This window comes from Sminthopsis crassicaudata, chromosome 5, assembly GCF_048593235.1.
Source record: "Sminthopsis crassicaudata isolate SCR6 chromosome 5, ASM4859323v1, whole genome shotgun sequence".
In the NCBI taxonomy this organism is placed as follows: Eukaryota; Metazoa; Chordata; class Mammalia; order Dasyuromorphia; family Dasyuridae; genus Sminthopsis; species Sminthopsis crassicaudata.
In genome coordinates, this window is record NC_133621.1 from 140710317 (window position 1) to 140732294 (window position 21978).

The 21978-nt window shown below is 32.7% G+C and overlaps 1 protein-coding gene across 23 annotated transcripts in view; it reads left to right on the forward strand.

Moving 5' to 3' along the window:
- The window catches only part of NRCAM (neuronal cell adhesion molecule), a 321288-nt gene that overhangs the window by 231612 nt on the left and 67698 nt on the right, over positions 1-21978 (forward strand). For 13 of the 23 annotated variants that reach the window (XM_074268305.1, XM_074268307.1, XM_074268306.1 and 10 more), the window contains exons 4-12: positions 1551-1752; positions 6399-6504; positions 9576-9772; positions 10575-10697; positions 14233-14403; positions 14888-14944; positions 17120-17231; positions 20205-20389; positions 21326-21457. In XM_074268305.1, coding sequence (XP_074124406.1) covers positions 1647-1752; positions 6399-6504; positions 9576-9772; positions 10575-10697; positions 14233-14403; positions 14888-14944; positions 17120-17231; positions 20205-20389; positions 21326-21457 — 1189 coding nt within the window. In that variant the 5' untranslated portion in view covers positions 1551-1646. Of the gene's footprint in view, positions 1-1550; positions 1753-1814; positions 4314-6398; positions 6505-9575; positions 9773-10574; positions 10698-14232; positions 14404-14887; positions 14945-17119; positions 17232-20204; positions 20390-21325; positions 21458-21978 lie in introns of those variants that run through there. The other 10 variants (XM_074268309.1, XM_074268321.1, XM_074268323.1 and 7 more) reach the window with 2 other exon arrangements.

Consider the following 21978-nt stretch of genomic DNA (forward strand, 5'->3'; position numbering starts at 1 on the left):
GATGGTCTCTGCCCTTAATCTCCTGGATACTTCCACACAGCTCCAATGTGATGATAATCAATGTTTGTAAAGATAACCCTGAAATACAACAACATACTAAATTGAATTATGTTCACTATCATTTTGGTGCTTCACAATTACATTTTAAGGAAAGCAGATTTAAAAATTCAGAGGTAAGAAATTTCAAGGAGTGTCCAGGTAAATGAAGATAGCTGGAACACTAGCAACTAGGTATCCAAATAGAAAGAGCATTGAACAAGCTTCCAAGCCAGGAAGACATGTTCCAACCTGATCTCAAACATTTACTTCTGTGAGACCAATAGACAAATCATTGATTTTCTACTTGCCTTGGTTTCCTCTTTTGTAAAATAGGCATAAAAAGCATCTATCTCCTATAGTTATTGTGTGATCAAGTGTGATAATATTTATAAAAGTACTTTGCCAATCTTAATATAAGTGCTCCCTGTTCATATTGTTTGGCTTCATTGCTGAAGAGGACTATGACATGAAAGTGAATTGGATTTCAGTAAGGGAGGGCTGTGCAAAGTCATCTGCCCTACTTTTTCCTCCAGGGAATGGAGGGAGAGAAGGTTAGGCAGTCAGATCCTGGAATCTTAAATTCTAGTCTAAGGACAATCTAATTTATTCAGTAGACATTGTATACCTATTGGAGGTTGGAGCAAGGGAATGGAAAAGTATATAGTTCTATGAATTAGACAAAGATACACATTGGCAGACAGACAGATCGGGAACAGAGACCTATTACAATGTCTCTGATAAAAAGTATCAAGAGCCTGAACTAGAATGGTAAATAAGTGTTTTGTAGTCTTGAATCAAAGTTTACTTTCATGAGGGAAATTTTATAGTATTTAATCAGTCAATAAGCATTTATTAAGCACCTACAATGTGCCAGTCATTGTGTTAGGCACTGGGGCAAAAAAAAAAAAAAAGACAAAAAATAATCCCTGCTTTTAAGATGTACATCTAATGGAGGAGATAAAAATGAAAACAACTGTACAACCAACCTATAGACAGGATAATTTAGAGGTAATTAATAGAGAGAAAGCACTAGAGATAAAAGAGTTCATGAAAGGCTTTTTTGTAGAAGGCAGGATTCTTAGCTCTCAAATGAAGCCAGGGAATAGAAGAGGTGGAGATGAGGAGCAAGAGTAATATAGGCAAGGGAGACAACTGGCAAATGTGTTTGGAATCTGAAGATGGGATTGTCTTGTTCTCTTCCCCCTCTAGATTGTAGAAACTCTTCTTTCTGCTGTTCTTTAGACCTAGTACTTTCTGAACCTCTCAACACACATTGAGGCACTTTAAATGAAATAATCATGATCATAAAAATTAGAAAATTTGTGTTGCACAGATACAATAAACTACAGAAACTGGTTTTTTAAGATTTTAATTGAAAGGTAAATACACAAAGTTGGCTACTCAGGCTTCACATGTGTTTTAAAAATTAAATTCTGAGCTTTGAAATTCCACTGCTGATATCCATTATATTAGTACATTATTACCATTAGTCTTTTATCCTTCTCTTCCAGTCCTCTGCATGATACTTACTTAAGCATTGCCCACGGATCTATTGTGGCAACAAGGAAAGGAAATTCAGTTTGCCTGTCTCATCAGGATTTAAGTTAATGCGGCTTAAAATCATGCCCCTAAAGAAGAGCTTTTCTGTACACCGAGTTCCTTTGATTCTCTTCCTATGCCAGGTGATGAGTGCCCTGGAAGTCCCTCTTGATCGTAAGTATTAATGTTTTAAAACTTGTAGTATGAGAAGGCAGAACAACCTCAGCATTAGCTATCTCTTAGAAATGTGTAGGATGCAAAAGAGCTGTGTCAGATGGGAAAGTGAAATCAAAATGAATTTGATTGTTAACCTTGAGCACATGATATTTATTAACACTGAAGAACCAGTTATATCAATTGATGCAAAAAATAGTATAATTTCAAAAAAGAAGTTTTCATCTATCTCTGCTTTATGAATTTAAGAAATGAACTGTCAATGCAGATTGGTTCAAAGAATTCTTAAATTCTGGTCTTTTTATTGAGGGAAGCATAGAAATGGGCAAACATTATGAGCTCTCTAACATATTTTTTGCATGACTTTTTATGAGCGAGTTGTATTGAGATTAGATGCCCTTGGCCTGAGAAATATTAGGTGGTATCGCACCATTGATTCTCCTACTTCTAACTCTTTGGATTCTGCCTAAGATTCTGACAACGTTTTCTGCCTCTTATGCCCTCCTCTGTTGCCAATGCTGTGAAAAAGGTATGCTATAGTCTCTGTCCAACTCATCTCTCCTCTGGGCATAAAAAGGGGGCTAAGGCTGATGGCCTAAGAATCTTAAAATAAGACAGTTTGAACATGTGATTCTAGAACTAGGAATTATTTATGAAGTTTTATGAATTAGTCATTTTTGATGAAGAATTTAATTAAAAAGAAACTTGGGAACTGAAAATAAGATTAGTGATTTATGAGGGTCCTGAGGAGAAAGGAGTAAATAAATGATAGGGACTATATTCTCTCTGCTTTCTCTCAAATGGAGAATTATAAGCTATATAACCAGGTCCTGATTAGTGCAAATAATGAACCTGGGAAATGGTCCAATTATTCAAATTTCTGTGCATATTTCTACTGGACTGGAACCAATTGACTTATTTTACATATAATTAATACTTTGAATAGTACAATCGGTTCATAAGATTCATTGTTCCCACTAATACTGATCTGGGCTTAGGTATACTCCCTCTGGTATGTGTCACCATCATAATAGATTCCAGGTTATAACTTGGTCCCTTTCCTCAAATGGAAAACAGAATATTCAGAAGCTGGACAATTATGACTCTAGTATATTGATTTATGTTTTATCCTTAATCTGCATGACCTTCTTAAATCCATTAACTTCTTGAATAGAACATCTGTTTGCCAATGTTTTCAAGGTGAGGGAAAGATAACGTTTTCCTGAGGCTCTTCAATTGTTATAATCATTTTCTGCCACAGAGGCTGCTGCCAACGATGAAAATACCAATATGTGGGCTTCCAGGAGGCAGTTTGGTGTCCACTAGATTTCAAATTGCAATTTAAACTCAATATTTTTCCTCTTTATTTTTGTTTCTTTTTCGGTCAACATCCATTTTTTAATGAAATGACCTTAATTGTCATTTCTTTCTTAAATGAAGTATTGCTAATATCTACTGGGGTGGTAATATGTAGTTCATAGTTAAGCACAGGCTGAAACATGGAAGAGACATAAATATCCTTGAAAAAAAATGCTTTTGTTCTTTCTAGCACTAAAAGTCTTCCTCTTAATCTAACTACTCACAGTCTGAAGGAAATAGTCACCTGCAGCTAATCCAATTATCTTTGCTAATGGAGAAACATAATTGCTATGAAATAAAGTCACAGATAAACCCAAGGCTTCGGTCCCAACCTTAGCAAGTCCTGATATCTGGCAGCAATGGAGATAGAGAAATTTTTCACTGATTTAATTCCTGGCTTCATAACCCCTTGTCCACCTTTCACCAATCCTGATTTTTTCTTTACTATAGTCACTAGTAAAGGGGAAAAAATAGCCAGACTAGTAGTAAAAGAGAAAGAAGAAAATATTGAGAGTTGAGCCTTTTTTTCTCTGTTTCAACCTTTGGCTGAAATCTTAGTTTATAGTAGAGTTTCCAAAGTAATAAATTTTTTTTAATGTTTTGAAAAGATAAAACCTGGACTTTAATGACTAACTCACCAGATAGGAAAATCCTAGTAAGATATATTGCTGATCTGGCTTGTTTGATTTAGTATTAGACTATAGCCAAATGGATACTCAGTAGTGTTTGTCACATTGTTTGGTGCTAACATTGATGATGACACCATGTGCATAGTGGTGTCTGTGATAATAGGATCAGAGACAGACAACACAGTATGTGACAATTCAGATTAATTGTAGTTTTCAGCTATTTTTCAAATTGAAAGTAATTACTTGTCCAGTGCAATATGTATAGGATGGAATTAGCTTCCTGAACCTCCCGAAGACTCACTTCTGCCTTAAGCATTTCTTTTGTTCTTTTGCGTAGTTATATAGATAGCTACAACTCTAGTAAAATGCATTCAATTAATTCAAGTTCCCGCCACTTGGAACAACACTGGATCTCTCTCTTATATAGAGTCTGGGGAATCAAACTGAATACTGAAGTTTGCTTCTTTCATCTCTAAAGGTCTAACTTTCCTTTTTACTAACAACTGATTTTCTTTAATCCTTTTTTGCCCACTCATCTGCTGATACTGATGGGGGAAAAAGAACTTGAAAATTGTAAGTTTCTTTTTTATCTGGTGGGCAGTGTGAAAATAGAATCAATAACTTTATAATGCTGAAGTCACAAATTATTAAGATCCAAATTTTGTGACTGGTCATTTGTGGAGCATGTGTGTTTGCTGTGGCTAACTACTGCATTCATAGAATACAAAGAAGCTTTAATCTGTATATTTTATCAGGCAAGATTATGTCTACCAATAGCCTTTGAGAACTTTTTTTTTTCTTTTATTAGTGGTACTTTGTTTACTCATGGAGATTTAATTTATATCTGATGCAACTTAATGAGAAAATTCCCAGAATTGCGGAAGAAAAAAAGAGACTCTAACTAAAATCTTTTAAATGGAATTTGCTGTTCTCTACCTGTTGCTTTAAAGATGCATTTTTTAAATATTGAAATATAAAAGTGCTTTGTGAAGATTCATATGTGTAATTTCAAGTAATCAAAACTCACAAATCATAGAGCAGATACATTCAGTTTTCTACACCACTGTCTTTTCATGATTGTCAGAGCCGTGTATCTTATGATGCTGAGGTTAGAAAAAGAGTAGGAAATCTAAGAAACTTTAGTGTCATAGAAGCCATTCTTTTTTTTTAAAAGACTGAGGGGACCAACATTGCTAAATGTATCAGAAATATAAATCAAGATAAAAATTGAGAAAAAATAATATTTTGAGGGAGAATCAGTTAGTGAAGGAAAAGCTCGATGATATAGTGGATAAAACACAATAGGAAGTTCACTTAATAGTTGTATGATCCTGAGCAAGTCATTTAATCCCTACTTGCCTTAATTCCTCAGCTGTAAAATGGGGGCACACTGGAAAAGAAATTGGCAAACTACGCCAATACCAGTGCCCCCCCTCTCCCCCCCCCCCCCCCCCCCGTGCATAAACCCCATGGACAAAAATCCATACAGTCACATAGAGTAGGACATAACTGAATGATTGAACAACAATTGTTCAGGGAGAGAGAGACCAGGGTTCCAGGTTGAACAAACCACTTAGGATCTCTGAGTCTTAGTTTCTTCATATATAGAAAGGAAAGACTTGGACTAGACGATCTTTATGCTTCTTCCTAGTGTAAAATACTATGGTTTCTCCAACACAAGAAAACATTTGTTATCTTAGAATGAACAGTAGAATAATCACATAGAAACCATTTTTGGTTTTGTTGAGATCAAACTATCCTATATGATGAAGAAGTGCTTTTTTCTCTCAGAAAAAAACTAATGTGGATAGACAGCAGATGGTAACCTCACTTTGAATACTGCAATGGAAATATGGAATAGCAAAATTAGGGTTTTTTGTTTTAGTTGTGTCTAACTCTTCATGATGGGGTTTTCTTGGCAAAAACACTGGACTGATTTTTCATTTCCTTTTTCAACTCAATTTACAGATGAGGAAATTAACACAAAGGAGGTCAAATGACTTGGCCAGAATCATATACCAAGGAAGTATCTGAGGCTGAATTTGAACTCAGGTCTTTCTCACTCCAGATCCACCATTCTATCTACTGATCTATCCATTACAAATATCCCTAATTTCATTCCTTTTACCCTGAATCTGATGGTCTTATCTTTATTGATAATTCATCTACCTTCTAAATCTAATACAAAGGTCATTGTAAAAACTTCATGCATATATTTCAGTTTCTGTATTTTAAAATACATTTTGGTTCTATTTATGCTAAAGACATATTAGTGTACTTGTCTTTTCTATTGTGAAAGCTTACCTCAACTTGTACTGAAACATTTTGATCCTAAATTGAGGAATTTTTCATTGTTGCATCAGAAAATAATCTGACTTTGTTTTGTGACTGACAAAATTTTTACTAATCATTTTCCTAAGCATTTTTCATAGAAATAAACATGTGCATGTTAAGAATCTGACAGAGATATGTATTAACTTCATAGCTCTAGGTAACTTTTGAGTTAGAATCTACTGAAAGTTAAGTTGTCTTCAAAAGAAATACTAAGTATATTTTAATAAATTTTACAAAATATATTTTTCTAGTGAAAATGGCTGATTAACATTTTGAAATAATTGTTCATTGCTCTATGTCTGTTTATTCTGTTCAACAATAAAGTGGTGCAACCTCCAACTATCACTCGTCAATCTCCAAAAGATTACATTATTGACCCCCGAGAGAATATTGAAATTCAATGTGAAGCAAAAGGAAAGCCACCTCCCAGGTTGGTATACTTTTTAAAATGTTTTGCAAAATATAAGAGAAAACAAGGATATCTCCAAGCATAGGAAGAAATATTGAAAATAAATTTAAAGCAAATTGAGAATAAAAGCTTTTTATACTGGGATATTTCTATATGCAACTAACTGTTCAAGCTCACATTAGTCTCTCTGGCTTTTTCTGCCTTTCTGGGTTAGTACAATAATGTTTTCAAATGTTGAAGTTCTTTTTAAGTTCATTGTTTGTTTCTTCCATTGTTTATCCTCTTTCAATGTGGATAGTTGAATTCATATGCTTCTAAATAGTTCTCCAAATTCATGCAGAAACCAATGGATAGAATGCTATATATAGAACATAGCACAGACATCACTTAAACAATTTTGAATATTTTTATTCAAAACTATTTATTAAAATATTTTGAATAAAAATATTAAATTATAGCTTGATGCAAGCCATAAGAAAGAAAAAATGCAACAATTTGAGCTGCCCCCAAATAAAATTAACTTCTTCCCAAGCTAATAGGCTATCCATTATTTGAGGTCTTTATGTGGTGGCTGCATTGAGGATTGAATATTATGGAAGGGATTTCTATTTAATTTTGGCTTGAAATAAATTACTCCTTGGATACAATTAGAAAATTCTGTAATTCTATGACATCTGTATTTTGAAGTGATAAGTAAATGATACTCCAAATATTTCCTGTCTAAATTTTATTCACCATACAAATCTTACCTCCATTACAATAGACTAGCAATTGAAAATCATTCAGTTCATCAGACCTTTATTTAATATAAACTATATTCTAAGCACTCTTCTAGGTGAAGGAAATACAGAGATAAATAATACCTATGATCCTTCACATAGAGTAATATAGGGGGAGGTACAACAAAAGTCTATCATGTCAGTGATGTAGGATATTGAAATCCACAAAGCCATATTCTTTATTATGGGTGTGATCTTTGAGAGTTACTATGGCAAAAAAAAGTCCATTACCCTGTGGACAACCAGCTGAATAATCTCTTCAAACTTAATCACAGTATCCATGGACTAAAAAACTTTCATTCCATCATCAAACTCTTCAAAAATGGTGAGAAGTGTCTGATTTTGCATTCTTCTGGCATAGCCATTACATTCCCAGGATCATCTCCACATTAGGAATTAATCCACAGACATTTGTGGAGGAAGTACTATATATTAGGGATATAAAGGTGTAAGGGTACAAACATTTTGGCAAAACAGTCCCTGCTGTTAAAGAATTTAAATTCTAATGGGAGAGAAAAGTACATTTATAGTTATGTACGTCCAAAACACATACCAAATTAACACACAGTGATATGGATATAAGACCTATAAGGCAGTAGCAACAGAGACACCAAGAAAGGTATTAGGGCTGAATCTCAACGGAAACTAGAGATTTCAGAAAGTAGTAGAAGAGAATCTATCTAAGGTAGACATAGAAGGACTTACACTTGGTATGCTTTCATACGAAGAAACATGTAACAGAGTTCATGCTAAGTGTGTGGGGAAGTTGAAAATTGATGTTTTGTGCAGTATTTTTCTGATACTGTGAAATCTTTCCCAAGATTCGCTGATAGAGTATAAATTTAATATGTACTATTTGTGTTTTTAGTAAATTACTGAGAATTAAATTCAAAACAAATATTTTCTTTAAAGTTCAGCCCATTTTCTTAATTCATTAAGGGTAAATGTAGATTTGTGCATCAGTAATTCAATCAATATGTATTTATTAAGGACCTACTATGTGGCAGGTATTATATTAAGCACTAGAGATACAAATATGAAAACAAAAATACACACACATAGACACACACACACACACACACACACACATACACACACACACACATATTCCTCAGTCCCTGCTCTCAAGGAACTTACATTCTAAAAAAGGAAGATAGTATATAAAAGGAAGCTGAAAATCCACTTGGATTTGGGAAGGTACTTGGCCTGAAGATATGAAGAAGTCCAAAAAATTTCAAAGGGGCTTTAACATTTCAAAATGTTTGAAATTGAAAGTTTGCTTCATATAGATATGCTTTGCTATTTGTTTTAGATTTTCATTTTTAAAAATTCTCTAGCTTTTGTGAATTAGGTTTATAGTACCTTTATTTTTAATACTATCTCTAATTCTGTATTAAAAAGGAAAAAAGTACTTAGGGTTTTTAAAAGTACAACTTGAAAAAAACATGCTCTTGTAACAGCACAGTCATTGCCTATGCTGTAAATATGTTTCTAAATAAAATGTTGAATTATATGATGATTATGAATGCAAAGACAATAAATTTGTTGAGGAAATAAATCACTGTGTGCACACACCATCAAAATCTCATTTGATTTTTTGGATAGCTCCCTGTGGAATATACTAAATTATCCAGGAACCAGCAACTTGCAGAATACATTTGCAGAATCATAGCTCTCACTTGCAAGAAATGAAACATTAGTCAATCCCTATATAGGATTTGCTGTTTTTCCATAACTTAAAACTGCCCTAACCAATTAAAAGACATAGTTCCAGCTGACGCTTTCAATGTCACATTTCAGCTCAGAGCAAATTTTTACAGACAGGTTACCAACCCTCTGAACAATGGCATCTATAATAAAAATGCTAATGAAGCTCTAGGAATAGTAAGACTGACAGGTCAGCTTCCTATGTTTTCTTTTGAAAAATGACAGGTAATTTTCGTGCTTGATTTCTCTACTGAGTTCTATTGGTAGTTAGCTATAAAGAAGACATGGACCTGAAAATGGATAACCAATATTTTATTTCTAAGTCATCATTTAGAAATCAAGCACTTCACATGTGCAATTTTCTAAAGTTGTGGTCTTTTATATTGTATAATTTGTTCTCAGTTAAAATCTATGCAAGCCTTAGAATTACATATAAAGATTTGTACAATACATGTACCTAAATATTCCTTTAGAAGAGATGTAATAAATATCTAAATATTCTACTGTATATGTATTCATATATTTAAAAAGTGAGTTTTTTTAAAGTGATAAGGCTTTTCTAACTCTTTAGTGTACTCTAATCTCATGTCTTTTACTTGATGGTAGCTTCTCCTGGACACGCAATGGGACTCATTTTGACATAGACAAAGATCCCCTAGTAAAAATGCTGCCCAACTCAGGAACCCTTGTAATCAGCATTACAATTGAAGGGAAGGCAGAGTCATATGAAGGAGTCTATCAGTGTACTGCAAGGAATGAGCGTGGGGCAGCAATTTCTAATAATATTGTAATTCGTCCATCCAGTAAGTAAAGCTTGTAAATGAAACCTGCTATTTCTCTTTTGGGGTATTCCTCGTTTTGCCATTCTCAACTTTTGTAATGCTTGGGATTTTTAAAATTATCTCTACAATCTCCTTCAAAAAAGAAGACATTGTAATAATCATATTCCTCATGTTCTATCTTTGAATTACATGAAAATTACTCTCTTTTCCAGTTTTCTCTAACAATTTCATTATCTAAACTTTTTGATTATATAGTTTTCTTGTCTTATATATATTTTTAAATAGCAAATGGTAATAAGGCACTAAAAATGTAAAATGTTATTTTTCAGAACCAATCTATTTATCTGTTCCTAATTTGTCTCCCATACAAACAAGTTTCCTGAAGTCAAGAGGAATTTTATGCAATGTATAAGGCATTTGGAGATATATAAATGAAATATGTTTGTAATTTTCCTCTAATGTCACTTTTTTACAAAATAGTATGTGCTTTCACTTCTTTAATTTACATAAAATAGCATCTGATTAAAAGCTTTGATGTTTTGTGCAGTATTTTTCTGATACTGTGAAATCTTTCCCAAGATTCGCTGATAGAGTATAAATTTAATATGTACTATTTGTGTTTTTAGTAAATTACTGAGAATTAAATTCAAAACAAATATTTTCTTTAAAGTTCAGCCCATTTTCTTTCCATAAGTACAAATGGTTAGCATTTACAAAGTAAACTGAGGGAAATGGACAAGATTATAAGATATTTTCTTTTTAATGTATTTTTTAAAGTTTTCCAATGAAGGGTTAACTTAGGAGTTGATGTTGTATTTAATAGGATCTCCTTTGTGGACCAAAGAAAAACTGGAACAAATCACAATTCTGAAAGGACAGTCTCTCGTACTTCCTTGCAGACCCCCTCTTGGATTACCACCACCTATTATATTTTGGATGGACAATTGTAAGTTGTAAGAAGATTTAAGGCATGCCATTTTATTTTTTAAGAGGCACCATTTTGTGACTTTTAAAAAAAATTGTTAAGTTCCTGGAGGAAAATTCATACTTATAAAAATACTCTGTTAATAACTTATTTCAGATTAGTTAAGAAGAAAACTCACAAGTCATACATATTGTATGCTGAAAGAAAATTTTCTCAGATATCAATCAGAAAACAATAAATTTAGTCTTTGAAGAGGGAAAAAGACTCCAGAATTTTAATTTCCAGTGTTGAAATTTTATTATTTGGGAAAACATGCTAAGAAGTCCTCAAAAGAAAAAAAATAAAAATAAACTTTCTCTGCTCTTTATTTGTCTCTGTCTCTATTTTTGTCTCTTTGTATCTCTCTTTCTCTCTTTCTTCCTTCCTCTTTGTCTTTGTCTATCTTTTTCTCTTTTTTTAGTCTTTATATAGTACCAAAGAATATGCTTTTACCCCTGTTTATTGCATTTTATAAACTAGAGGAATATTAATTCTTGCTCATATTCATCAAATGCTAGCTTATATTGATATATGACAAGAGTTGCAAGAATTATCTGCTATTCCTTATTAATTTAATTAATAATATAATATTAATGTTATAACACATCTCTATGGTGATGATTTTAGATTTTATAAAGTGCTTGCTTCATAACCACCCTATGAGGATTGATTAAAGATGTTTAGTGTATACAAAGAAAGAATTGGGGGGACATAATGTCTGTCTTTTCTGATATGAAAGATTGTCAAATGAAAGAAAGATTACATTTATTTTGCTATGCTCCTGAAAGTAGAATTAGGAGAAGTAGTTGAAAATTGCAAGTAGACTGATTTCAGTTCATTGTAAGAAAACATTTCCTAACTGAGTGTTATTCAAAAAAAGAATCAGTACTTAGCTGTCTATCACTGTAAGTCTAGTTAGTCATTTCTAAAGGATATCATACCAGGAATTCCAGTTCAGAGAGAAATTGAAATATGTAATATCTGAGTTTCCTTCCAATATTGTGATTTGATGACACTGAGCTCTATTAGATACTCTCTACTAATCTTTCCCTTCCATGGGAGAAGGACCTTAAACATTTATCTGAACATTCACATTCTATAAGTGTAAGAAAGTACTAGATATTAAAAAGTACTAAATATGTACTAGATATAAAAAACAATACATAACATTGATTCAGCACTTTGAAGTTTCCAAAGTTCTTTACATACATTCTTTCATTTGAGCTCACAACAATCCCATGAGACATGGTCTTAGACCTATGGCTTCATTGGTGTAGGTAAGCAGATAATGAAATTCCCTCTGCCAACACAGATGAGCATTTCTCCATAATCTATATCTTAATGAGAGCCTGGTGTACCAAAAATTAAGTGAAACTAGCAAGTTTCAGAGGCACCTTTAGACTTCTGGTCTTCCTCACTCTAAACCCAGAACTCTCTTCATTGTCATACTCCCCCTAGCTATGTAAAATGTGTGTAGGTGACATAGTTACTTGATTTGACACACAACGATTTATCCAGTAGCAAAAATAATAACTCATTTATGTAGTGATTTTAAAGTTTTAAGGTAGAGTTGTCTTTACAACTCCTTGAAACAGTTTTTCTCTGTCTTCTTTTCCTCTATTACTTTCTCTTTCTCCTTCTTCCCTTCCTCTTTCTCCATCTCTCTTTCTCCATTTCTCTCTCCATCTCTGTCTCTATGTTTCTTTGTATGTCTCTGTCTTTTTGTTTGTCTCTCCCTTTTTCCCTTTCTTTCCTTTCTCCTTCCTTTCCTTCTTTCCTTTTTTTTTCTTCCCTTCCTTCTTCCTTTCTTTCTTTCATTTTTTCTCCTCTCTCTCCTAATGAGGAAACTAACAGGATATAAAAATCCTTAGATAGGAACTGTATTTGTGTCTTTTTTTGTATCTCTAATGCTTTTTGTAGTACCTTGTACATAGTAGGTACATAATAAATTCAAATGATTTAACTGTTCTAACAGTTTGAGGACTTTCCACACAGTCCATAAGTATTAATATTCTAGGGTTTGAAATTCTCTACATGAAAATGTGTGTCTGTGTGTTGGTGTGTGCACACATAATTTTAGATAGATAGATGAATAAATAAATAAATAAATAAATATATATATATATATATATATATATATATATATATATATATATATGCACACCCACACACAGACACAGAACATATATGTACACATGCATATATATATATACATACACATTTTCAAATTAAAATTCTCCATGAAATACTTTTTCAAGGGGATCTATAATTAATTGAAACAAATTTCATGATTAATTTGGGTATTCATAACAAACTGACATAGATTTCTTCAGGAGTGATTAGTCTTTCTCTCTAGGCTGTGGTATTAGTATGTTTGGTATCAGTATCAGTGATGCAGTGGATAGAGCACTGGACCTAGAGTCAGGAAGATCTGATTTCAATCAAGACTCAGCTCCTTATAAGCTATGTGACTCTGGACAAGTTATTTAACCACTGTATGCCTCAGTTTTCATAAATATGAAATGGCACTTTCGTATCATGGTTGTTTTGAGAATCAAATGAAAAAATATTTGTAAAATATTTAGCATGGTGCTTGTCACATAGTAGGTGCTTAAAGATGCTTGTTTCCTTTCCCTTCACTAGTAATCTTGATCATGCCTTGACATTCTCACCTAGAACAAAGTTGGAAGAAAAGTGACAAAGCATTGAAATAGGATTAGAATTGCTACCATTTCTATTTAAATAATGGTAACACATTTGGAATCATGGGGGCACTTTTAAACTATCTCCAATCTTTGTCCACTTTACAAATGATTTTTGGCAATTATGTGAAAGCAGTTTAAAAGCATGTTAGCCTTAGAAATTTCATCAATATAGCTTCCACAAATAGTTATCACACAATTGGGAATAACAAGCCTTCAGAGTATCTGTGTCAAATTGTATTGAGGCAATGGGATGTAGTGAAAGAAAACCTGCTCTGTAGTCAGCAAATCTCTATTCAAATCCTCACTCTGATGCTCATTAACAATGTGAATATGAGCTAGTCACTTCACCTCTGAAACTCAATTTTATTATCTGTAGGGGGGAAAAAAGAAAATGAACACTTGCATTTACCAATCTCAAAAAAGTTATTGTGAGGTCGTAAATACAAGTGTTTGTATTTGTGTATAATATGTGTGTATAATAAATATAGTAATGATAGAGCCCTTAGGACTTATGTACTGATCTTTCCTTCACTGTTCTACATTTCCCTCTTGATGAATTATTAGCATCCACGTACTGCTGGAATTTCCACATGTAAATTTTTATAGCTATCCCCCCTTATTAAGTAGTTTACAAGAACACTTAAAAGGACTTGAAGGAAGGCAAGGCATTTTCAAGGGAGGAGAAGGTATAGAAAAATCAATATTCATGAAGTAAATTTTGAAGTGCCTAAAAAGTTATTCTACTGCTGTTGAAAGTGTCACTTTTCAAATGGTATGTTTATATATTTACTTTCTTGCCTTCCTTTCTCTAGCTTTTCAACGCCTTCCCCAAAGTGAAAGGGTTTCCCAAGGTCTAAATGGAGACCTTTATTTTTCTAATGTGCTACCAGAAGACACTCGTGAAGATTATGTTTGTTATGCGAGATTTAATCATACTCAGACCATCCAGCAGAAACAACCCATTTCTGTGAAAGTCCATTCAAGTATGTATTATATTTCCTGAATTTATACTTCAGTAAGGCTTATTAATATATAATATAAATGCATATAGATATATGATACACCACCTCTATTGAAATAAATAAGTTTATTGAGTAAGAAATTATCTATGTATCTCTATAGAGTTAAGTATTATACATATCAATAGGCTGCCCTTACATATTTTTAGATTTGTACTGTAAATAATAATTGTGTATTATTGTTTTTAATAAGGAACATAGTATATAATACTTAGTTTTAATACTGTTCTTATGTATGAAGTAAGACTTATTACATCCTGAATTTTAATTGTCTTCTTTAGGTATGCGTTCTAAGTTTACAATTTTATTGGTTGAAAGTGATCACATGACAGTAACATCTATAACCAATTTTTACTTGTTAGAAATGACAGTCTACATTGACATACAATATTTTTAAGCCTTCCCCCTTATTTTCGGTGCATTTTTCATAATATTCTGTTTATTTCAGTGGATGAATTGAATGACACTATAACTGCTAATTTGAGTGACTCTGAGTTTTACGGTGGTAAGTTATGGTGATCATAACTGATCTTGTCTCCATTGTAGAAATTAGTAAACTAACTCCACCTCCATAGCTACTTAACCATGACTGCCTTTTTAAATTTTATGTAGTACTGTGGATAGAAACCTTTAAAATTGTGTTACTAAAAATTTTAATGTTATTTTAATGTTTTCATATTGTGAAAATTTCCATTTTAGCTGTGTGCATTTACCTGAAGAATCATTTCATATGATCTAGAAATTATATTAAATTTTAACTTCTCTATTCTTTTTTTTTTTCTTTTCACATTTTCCTATTCATTCAGTGAAATGTTTATGGGCATATTAATGTTTACTCAGACTAACCACTTGCTTAAAATAACTTGAGGCACTATTAGTGAATAACCCCAGCAACTAATCACTTGATAGATGCTTTTTAAAAATTACTGCCTTTCCCTCATTTTATCTATTTTAACTTCATATAAATGGCAATAGCATTTTTCTTCTAAATTACTTAAAGATTTAAAAAATTGAACCATTTTCTTTGATGTGTACATAGATGAGTTTTTATAATCATTCCCTTTTGTTCAAGTAGTCCTATGGCCATGAATAAAAAGATTTTGTGAAGTTTTCAAAGATAAATATGCATATCCATATTTATTAAAGTGTTAAATACTAATTGAGTGTTTATTTTAAGCGCAGTATGATGTAAGTAGATAGGCAGCCAGTCTGGAAATCAGAAAAACCTTGGTTAAAGTCCCTCTTCTGGAGACACTGCTAAAAGTCCTCTTTACCTCTTACTCCTCATTCGGTTCTCCGAAACTCAATTGGAGGACAACTGCTGTTCTGCATCAATAAAAAGAGTTCCCTTACTGGGTGGTCCTTAAATCAGTGAAATCTTAGGACCTGTCAAAAAAAAAAAAAGAAATTATGCAGCTAATATTGAAAGGTAAAACAGCTATTATACCCTATTAATATAATCATTATGCCAAAGTAATTATTTTCTTCACTTTATATTTTTAAAAGAGGTAAGAGTTTGATTTTCTTATGATATTTTATATACATTGGCCCCCAAACCCATGTTTTATCAACAAAACTATCCAACATGAGCTTCTTATTAAGTGGCAATTGAAATATGAACTAAAAACTGTTTAGACAAATTAAATACATGCTATTCAGTTACAAGGTATGTATGTTTGCTGCACAATAACCTGACATTTATTTGATTGCTATCTCTTTATGCTCCATTAAAAACAGATTCACTTGCATCCCCACAGAACCATTTCCCATACCTTGAGTGAGGATGACATAGGGGCAGATTCCTCACAATCCCTGAATCCTCAGCAAAGTCCTGATTATTCTTTAGAATGTACAAATCATTCCCTTTCTCCCCTCTTCTTCTACCTTTGCAAGCTTGGGTCTTCCTATTTTACCTGGCAAGAAGTTCTGGGTTTATTTATACGATCCTTTCAACTACTAATTATCATGGTAACTTTGACCTTTTGTATATCCAATCCTAGTGGATTTTCCCCTTCTTAGGTAGCCCACTGCTCAAACCTCCTTTTCTTACCACCACATTGATATCAAATTTAGTGAGGACATCTGATTGGCTTAGCCTATTGTAGTACCGAAGTCTTGACCCCAAGATCAAAAGATCTCCCAGTATCGACCACTCCAGTAGCTGGAATTACAAGCATGAATCACTATATCAGGCTTCATTCTCTTTGTTAACTCACATGCCACAAAATGACCATCTGTTATCAGGCAATTCCTTTTCAAAATTCACAGTCACACTTTTATATATATATATGTATGTATTTGGCATATATAACTATATATTCAATATATATACAATATATACTTAATATAATAACTTATACTAAAGTTTAATAAATACATTTTTAAAATCAATAAATTTACAGATTGTTTTTTAAAGTCTTCCTGTTTCTAGAAGATTGATGGGTATTAAAAATAATAGTCCTTTTATTTAAGTATTCAACCAATACAAACTGTTGCTAGATCTGGTCAAATGAGTCAATGGCTATTTGTAAAGCAAATTTCCTAACCTATCATATTTAACTTCCAAACTGAAATGAATACAAATGTAGGATAGGATATTTAGGTGAAAAAGAAACTGGAAATGTGTATACATAGCTACTTATAGATATAATTCTGTATTTGTTGACTTTCTTCACTGTAGCCAAGTCCTATATTGAGAGGCCACCAAAACTTTTGACTCCAGAAGGCCGCACAAGTCACAAAGAAGAGTTACGAGAAAATGTTCTTTCCCTAGAATGTATTGCAGAAGGCTTGTGAGTTGATTTTTTATTCTAATATATAGTTCTAATAATACAAAAAATTAAAGTATACTTATTAGAAGGTATGATGGGCTATTAGAAGTGGTCCAGTTCAGACTATTCATATGTCAAAGAAACATTGCTAAGTACTTTGAAAGTATGTTTGTCAAATTATTTAATTTACAAAATAGGCAGTAAGTTTGTATTTATTTTAGTCTTAGACTTTTAGCTTAATCAAATAGGTACTGTTATTTTGTGCCTATTTGGACTGATTGACTCATTCTTTCTGAGATCCTTCAGCTGCTTGGAAGCCAAAAGGCTATCCTGACATCAAAGGAGGACCTCATTGTAAGTTAATATAGTTTGGTAAACAGTTTGGTAAAAGTTAAACCCAGACAAAGATGTTTATTTTGATGAGAAGTGACCCAATATCTGTCTTTTACATCATTTCCCATATAAGTGAACTGGATAAGGGACTGTGGCCAAATAATCTTAACTATTTGTTAACTAAATCTTAACTAATTTGTTAACTAAAACTTAATTCCATAAGAGTCCTAGGATCCTAGGATCAGAAATCTTGTAGATCAGATGATCCATGGTATTCACTATACAAATAAAAAGTTGAGGTCTAAGGCTGTGGTGCACAACTAATCATCGGCTGAGCAAAACTTGGAATTAAAGTCTCTTGATTTCCAGCCTAATATCCTTTCCACATCCTGTTGTCCCTTCTGTTTCACATAATTGCCATGTTTAAAATACTATTGTCACCTTCAAACCCAAAATGTCCAATGATTTTCAAAGCTCCCTTTATTTCTTTTTAGTTCTCTATGTTCTATTATTTATAGATTGTTATCAATAATAGTACTTTTTTCACCACAATTCTGTAAGTCACCCCATTTTATAAATGAGAAAACAGGCTCAAGCAGGTGACATTATTTGCCTATGGTCATGCAGCTAGTTTAAGTGATTTGAATGTGGTAAATATTAGCTGTATGAACCCTCTATTTCTTCACACCACAAATCTTCCATGGCATTAGCGAGGCATCCGGTATGTAGACAAGTTCCATGGCACTGGCAAGGAAATTTGTTGCACACATAATTGGCACTTCTATTAAAAATGTCGAATGAAATCTCAGGAACTAGAGCCTTTGCTGGCCATAAATGGTTCTCTCAGTGCTTTCCCTGACCTTGCAGCAGTTGTGTGTGGGAAGTCACTGGGCTCACATTCTAATCCTGCCCCCGACTTTCCCAGAATAGGCTTACTGGTATTTTTTCCTTCGCTAGAGTATGTTTGGAGGCCTCTCCTGGCCAGTGTGGGAAATCACACTGACAGAACTGCTGATGGAACTCCTCAGACCAATCCTAATATCCACTTTCTTACATTAAGGAGCTTTATGCCATCCTTCAGATCTATTTTAGCTTGATTTTAAGGGGAAGAGTAAGGTACAATCCAGTGATTCTCAAACTTTCTGGAGTTATGCCATTGAGTTGGAAACTGTATGACTTTGTGCAGATTATGATTTTTCTAGTCCCACCTATCCAATGGGGAGAGAAATGTTGGCCTAGATATGCTTTCTCTTAATAGAGGAACCTATTATGCAATTTAACTACAGCTTTTCCCTCCTGTACTGTTTGTCAGTAACTTAATTATGATTTATTAAAATAGGATTTTAAAATGTTATTTAATCCCTTCAGATGATGTGGCACCCTGCATGTGTTGCAAAACTGCTTTTGGAAAGCTCTGGTCTGATCTTTTACAAATAAACCTGGCACTAGGTACAAAGCACCCAAAAATTCCTTTTTTTGCAAGAACTTTCAGCTAAAAGAGGAGCCAAAATAAATTTAGTAATGCATAAGATGTACTTATTCTTCCCACTCTATGAGATTTTATAATCACGTCAGGCAATTTGGTCTATAAGTCAATGTTGTAAAATAATAGGAAACTGATTAATGCCTTCCATTTATACAATGCCTTTAATTTTTCCTTTTTATAACTAGGTCTACAAATTTGGTTTATTATAAAAAATGTTTGCAAGGATGTAAAACATCAAGTGCTATTTTTTTTTTCCTTTGAGGAAACTTGGAAGAAGTCACTCAATCCAATATTTTATGAAAAAAAAAACACATTTTAAAAAATGTTCACAACAGCCTATAAGTTCAGGAAGGCATATTAATATCCTCTTTCAGACAAATGAGGAAATGGAGTTTATGAAGGATTTAAGAAATATGTGTGTGTAAACTAATATAATTAAGTTCCATAAATAAAATTAGGAACAAATACTAGAATTAGAAATCAGCCCAAATTCCTGCTCCAAACTTCAAAGGGGGGAAGGAAGTAGAAGGGCAGAGGGGAATGAGTAGATAATTATACCTACATAATGTATATGTATACATATGTGTGTTTCAGGATTAAGTAAAAAAAGTGAGTGAAAGTTGATAAGAAGACAAAGATTCCATTTGATATGATAAAATATCTCACATTTTCTTGTCTGTGTTCATTTATTATTGTATTTCCTCAGATTACTCTTTTGTTTTTGTATTTTTATTACCTTGCATTTGTTGAGTTGAATTGATCATAGAAATATATGTAGAAGAGGTGTTTATTTCAATTAGTTCATCGTAGATTGATGGCTCCAACTGATGGAAGATTACAAATGAGTATGACTTTTTGTCACTGTTACTTTGACTTAACATCTTGCAGAAATTTCAAAGACCTATTCATTGATCAGAGATCAATTTGCATCATCCTGGAATTCTCTTATGCAATATGGTTTTGTCATTTCTTTAAGTAAATAATCAGAATATTGACAGAGTAAACAAAATAATGATTATATGAGGTCACCACAAATTCTAAAAGTGAAATTTGAGCATTTGTACAATAAGTTAGGAACTTATAAAGTCTATCTCATGATAAACCATTTAAATGATGTATGAAATTGAAGGCACATGTGTTTTTACAACATCAATATCTTTTTTTCTTCATGTTAGGCCTACTCCCTCTATTAACTGGACAAAAGAAGATGGAGAGCTACCTATCAATCGGACATCTTACACAAACTTTAGGAAAACTTTGAATATTAATCATGTTTCAGAAGCAGACTCTGGAAAATACAAATGTACAGCAAGAAATCCTTTAGGCTTTGTTGAACATACCATTTCAGTCACAGTCAAAGGTACACTATTGTTTGAAATATTTCGTCTTAGATTGGAGGTACTAAATTAAATATCAACTTTAATGAAACCAATGGTTTTATATATTTTTGGCACATACAGTCTTAGTCCATTTTAAGTTGTGCTTAAGTAAAGCTTTAAAATGGCACAAAACAGTATCTTACTTAGAAATGCTCTTTGGCAATAGAGCTTAAATCAAAATAATAATGAGTCACTGATTTTAAAAGGAACTACAGATCAAAATTAAAATTATTAGACCCTTATATACCTTTTCTTGTCCTATGACACATAAATAAATAAGTTCTGCTTTTAATCCCCAATTACTATTAATGTCAAATGAATGGAATGACATTGAGAACAAAAAATTATTAGAATTACTCTTTAGATATTCTTTCAGATCACCAGAGTGTTAATCTGAAGTAGAATATAAGTATTAATTACCTCAACTTCTTAAAAATAGAAGCCTGACCAAACAAATTTCTTAGAATGTATATCAATATTTCACCTGTTTCAGAAATATGGACATTCCCCTATCCATACATGCTTCAAATAGCTTCTACCTTGGCAGATAGTTTCTTTGAGTTAATGTAACCAAAAATATTAGTTAATCACTTAATGGTCAACATTATAACAATAAGCATCTTTATAATTCCTTGGATAATCTTTGAATGATGGACCAAAGCTACAGATCGTTATGGGGCTTATACTCAAAGCATTTCTCCTGTGCTAGACCGTTCCAGAGGTTTTATTCAGTTGGCAAAACCTTCCACAACCCAGTGTCATCTCTATGGTACACTTTGACCTCTGAATAGGACTTAGTGGAGGGTTTCAGTATGCATGTGTAGCATATTAATTTGAGATAAAGAGTTACATCATTTTCTTACCACTGTATTATAATGCTTATTTGATTCAGATCTTTATTTTTGTCCTCAATAAAGCGGCCCCATATTGGATCACAGCGCCTAAAAACCTTGTGCTGTCCCCTGGGGAAGATGGGACTTTGATCTGCAGAGCTAATGGAAATCCCAAACCCAAAATTAGCTGGTTAACAAATGGTGTTCCAATAGAAAGTAAGTTCTTTTGGTTTGCTTTGATTATGTTTTATATGTGATGATAAAAATGCCTCAAAACTAATAAAGCAACTCAGGTAAGACATAAAATTTAATGGACTAAAAAATTCCCTAATATGAACTTGTTTCTTTTAAATAATATTTTAATCATTGCATGCAAAAGCAATTTTTAATATTTATTTTTTTATTCTGAGGCAAGTAGGGTTAAATGATTTGTCCAGAGTCACAAAGGTAGGAAGTGTTAAGTCTGAGGCTGGGTTTGAACTCAGGTCCTCATGACTATAGGGCTGTTGCTCTATTCATTGCACCATCTTATTGCCCCACATTTGTTTTATTTTTTTTTTAGTTCCAAATTTTTTCGCTCTTTCCTTTTCTCTGTCATCCCCCAAGATGATAACAATTTGATATAGATTATGCATATACAATCGCAACATGAGCTTTATTAAGTACTTAGGGCATGATTACAATTAGAATATATGGCAATTATGTTTTTATGCTATAGATATATGTATTGATGGGGG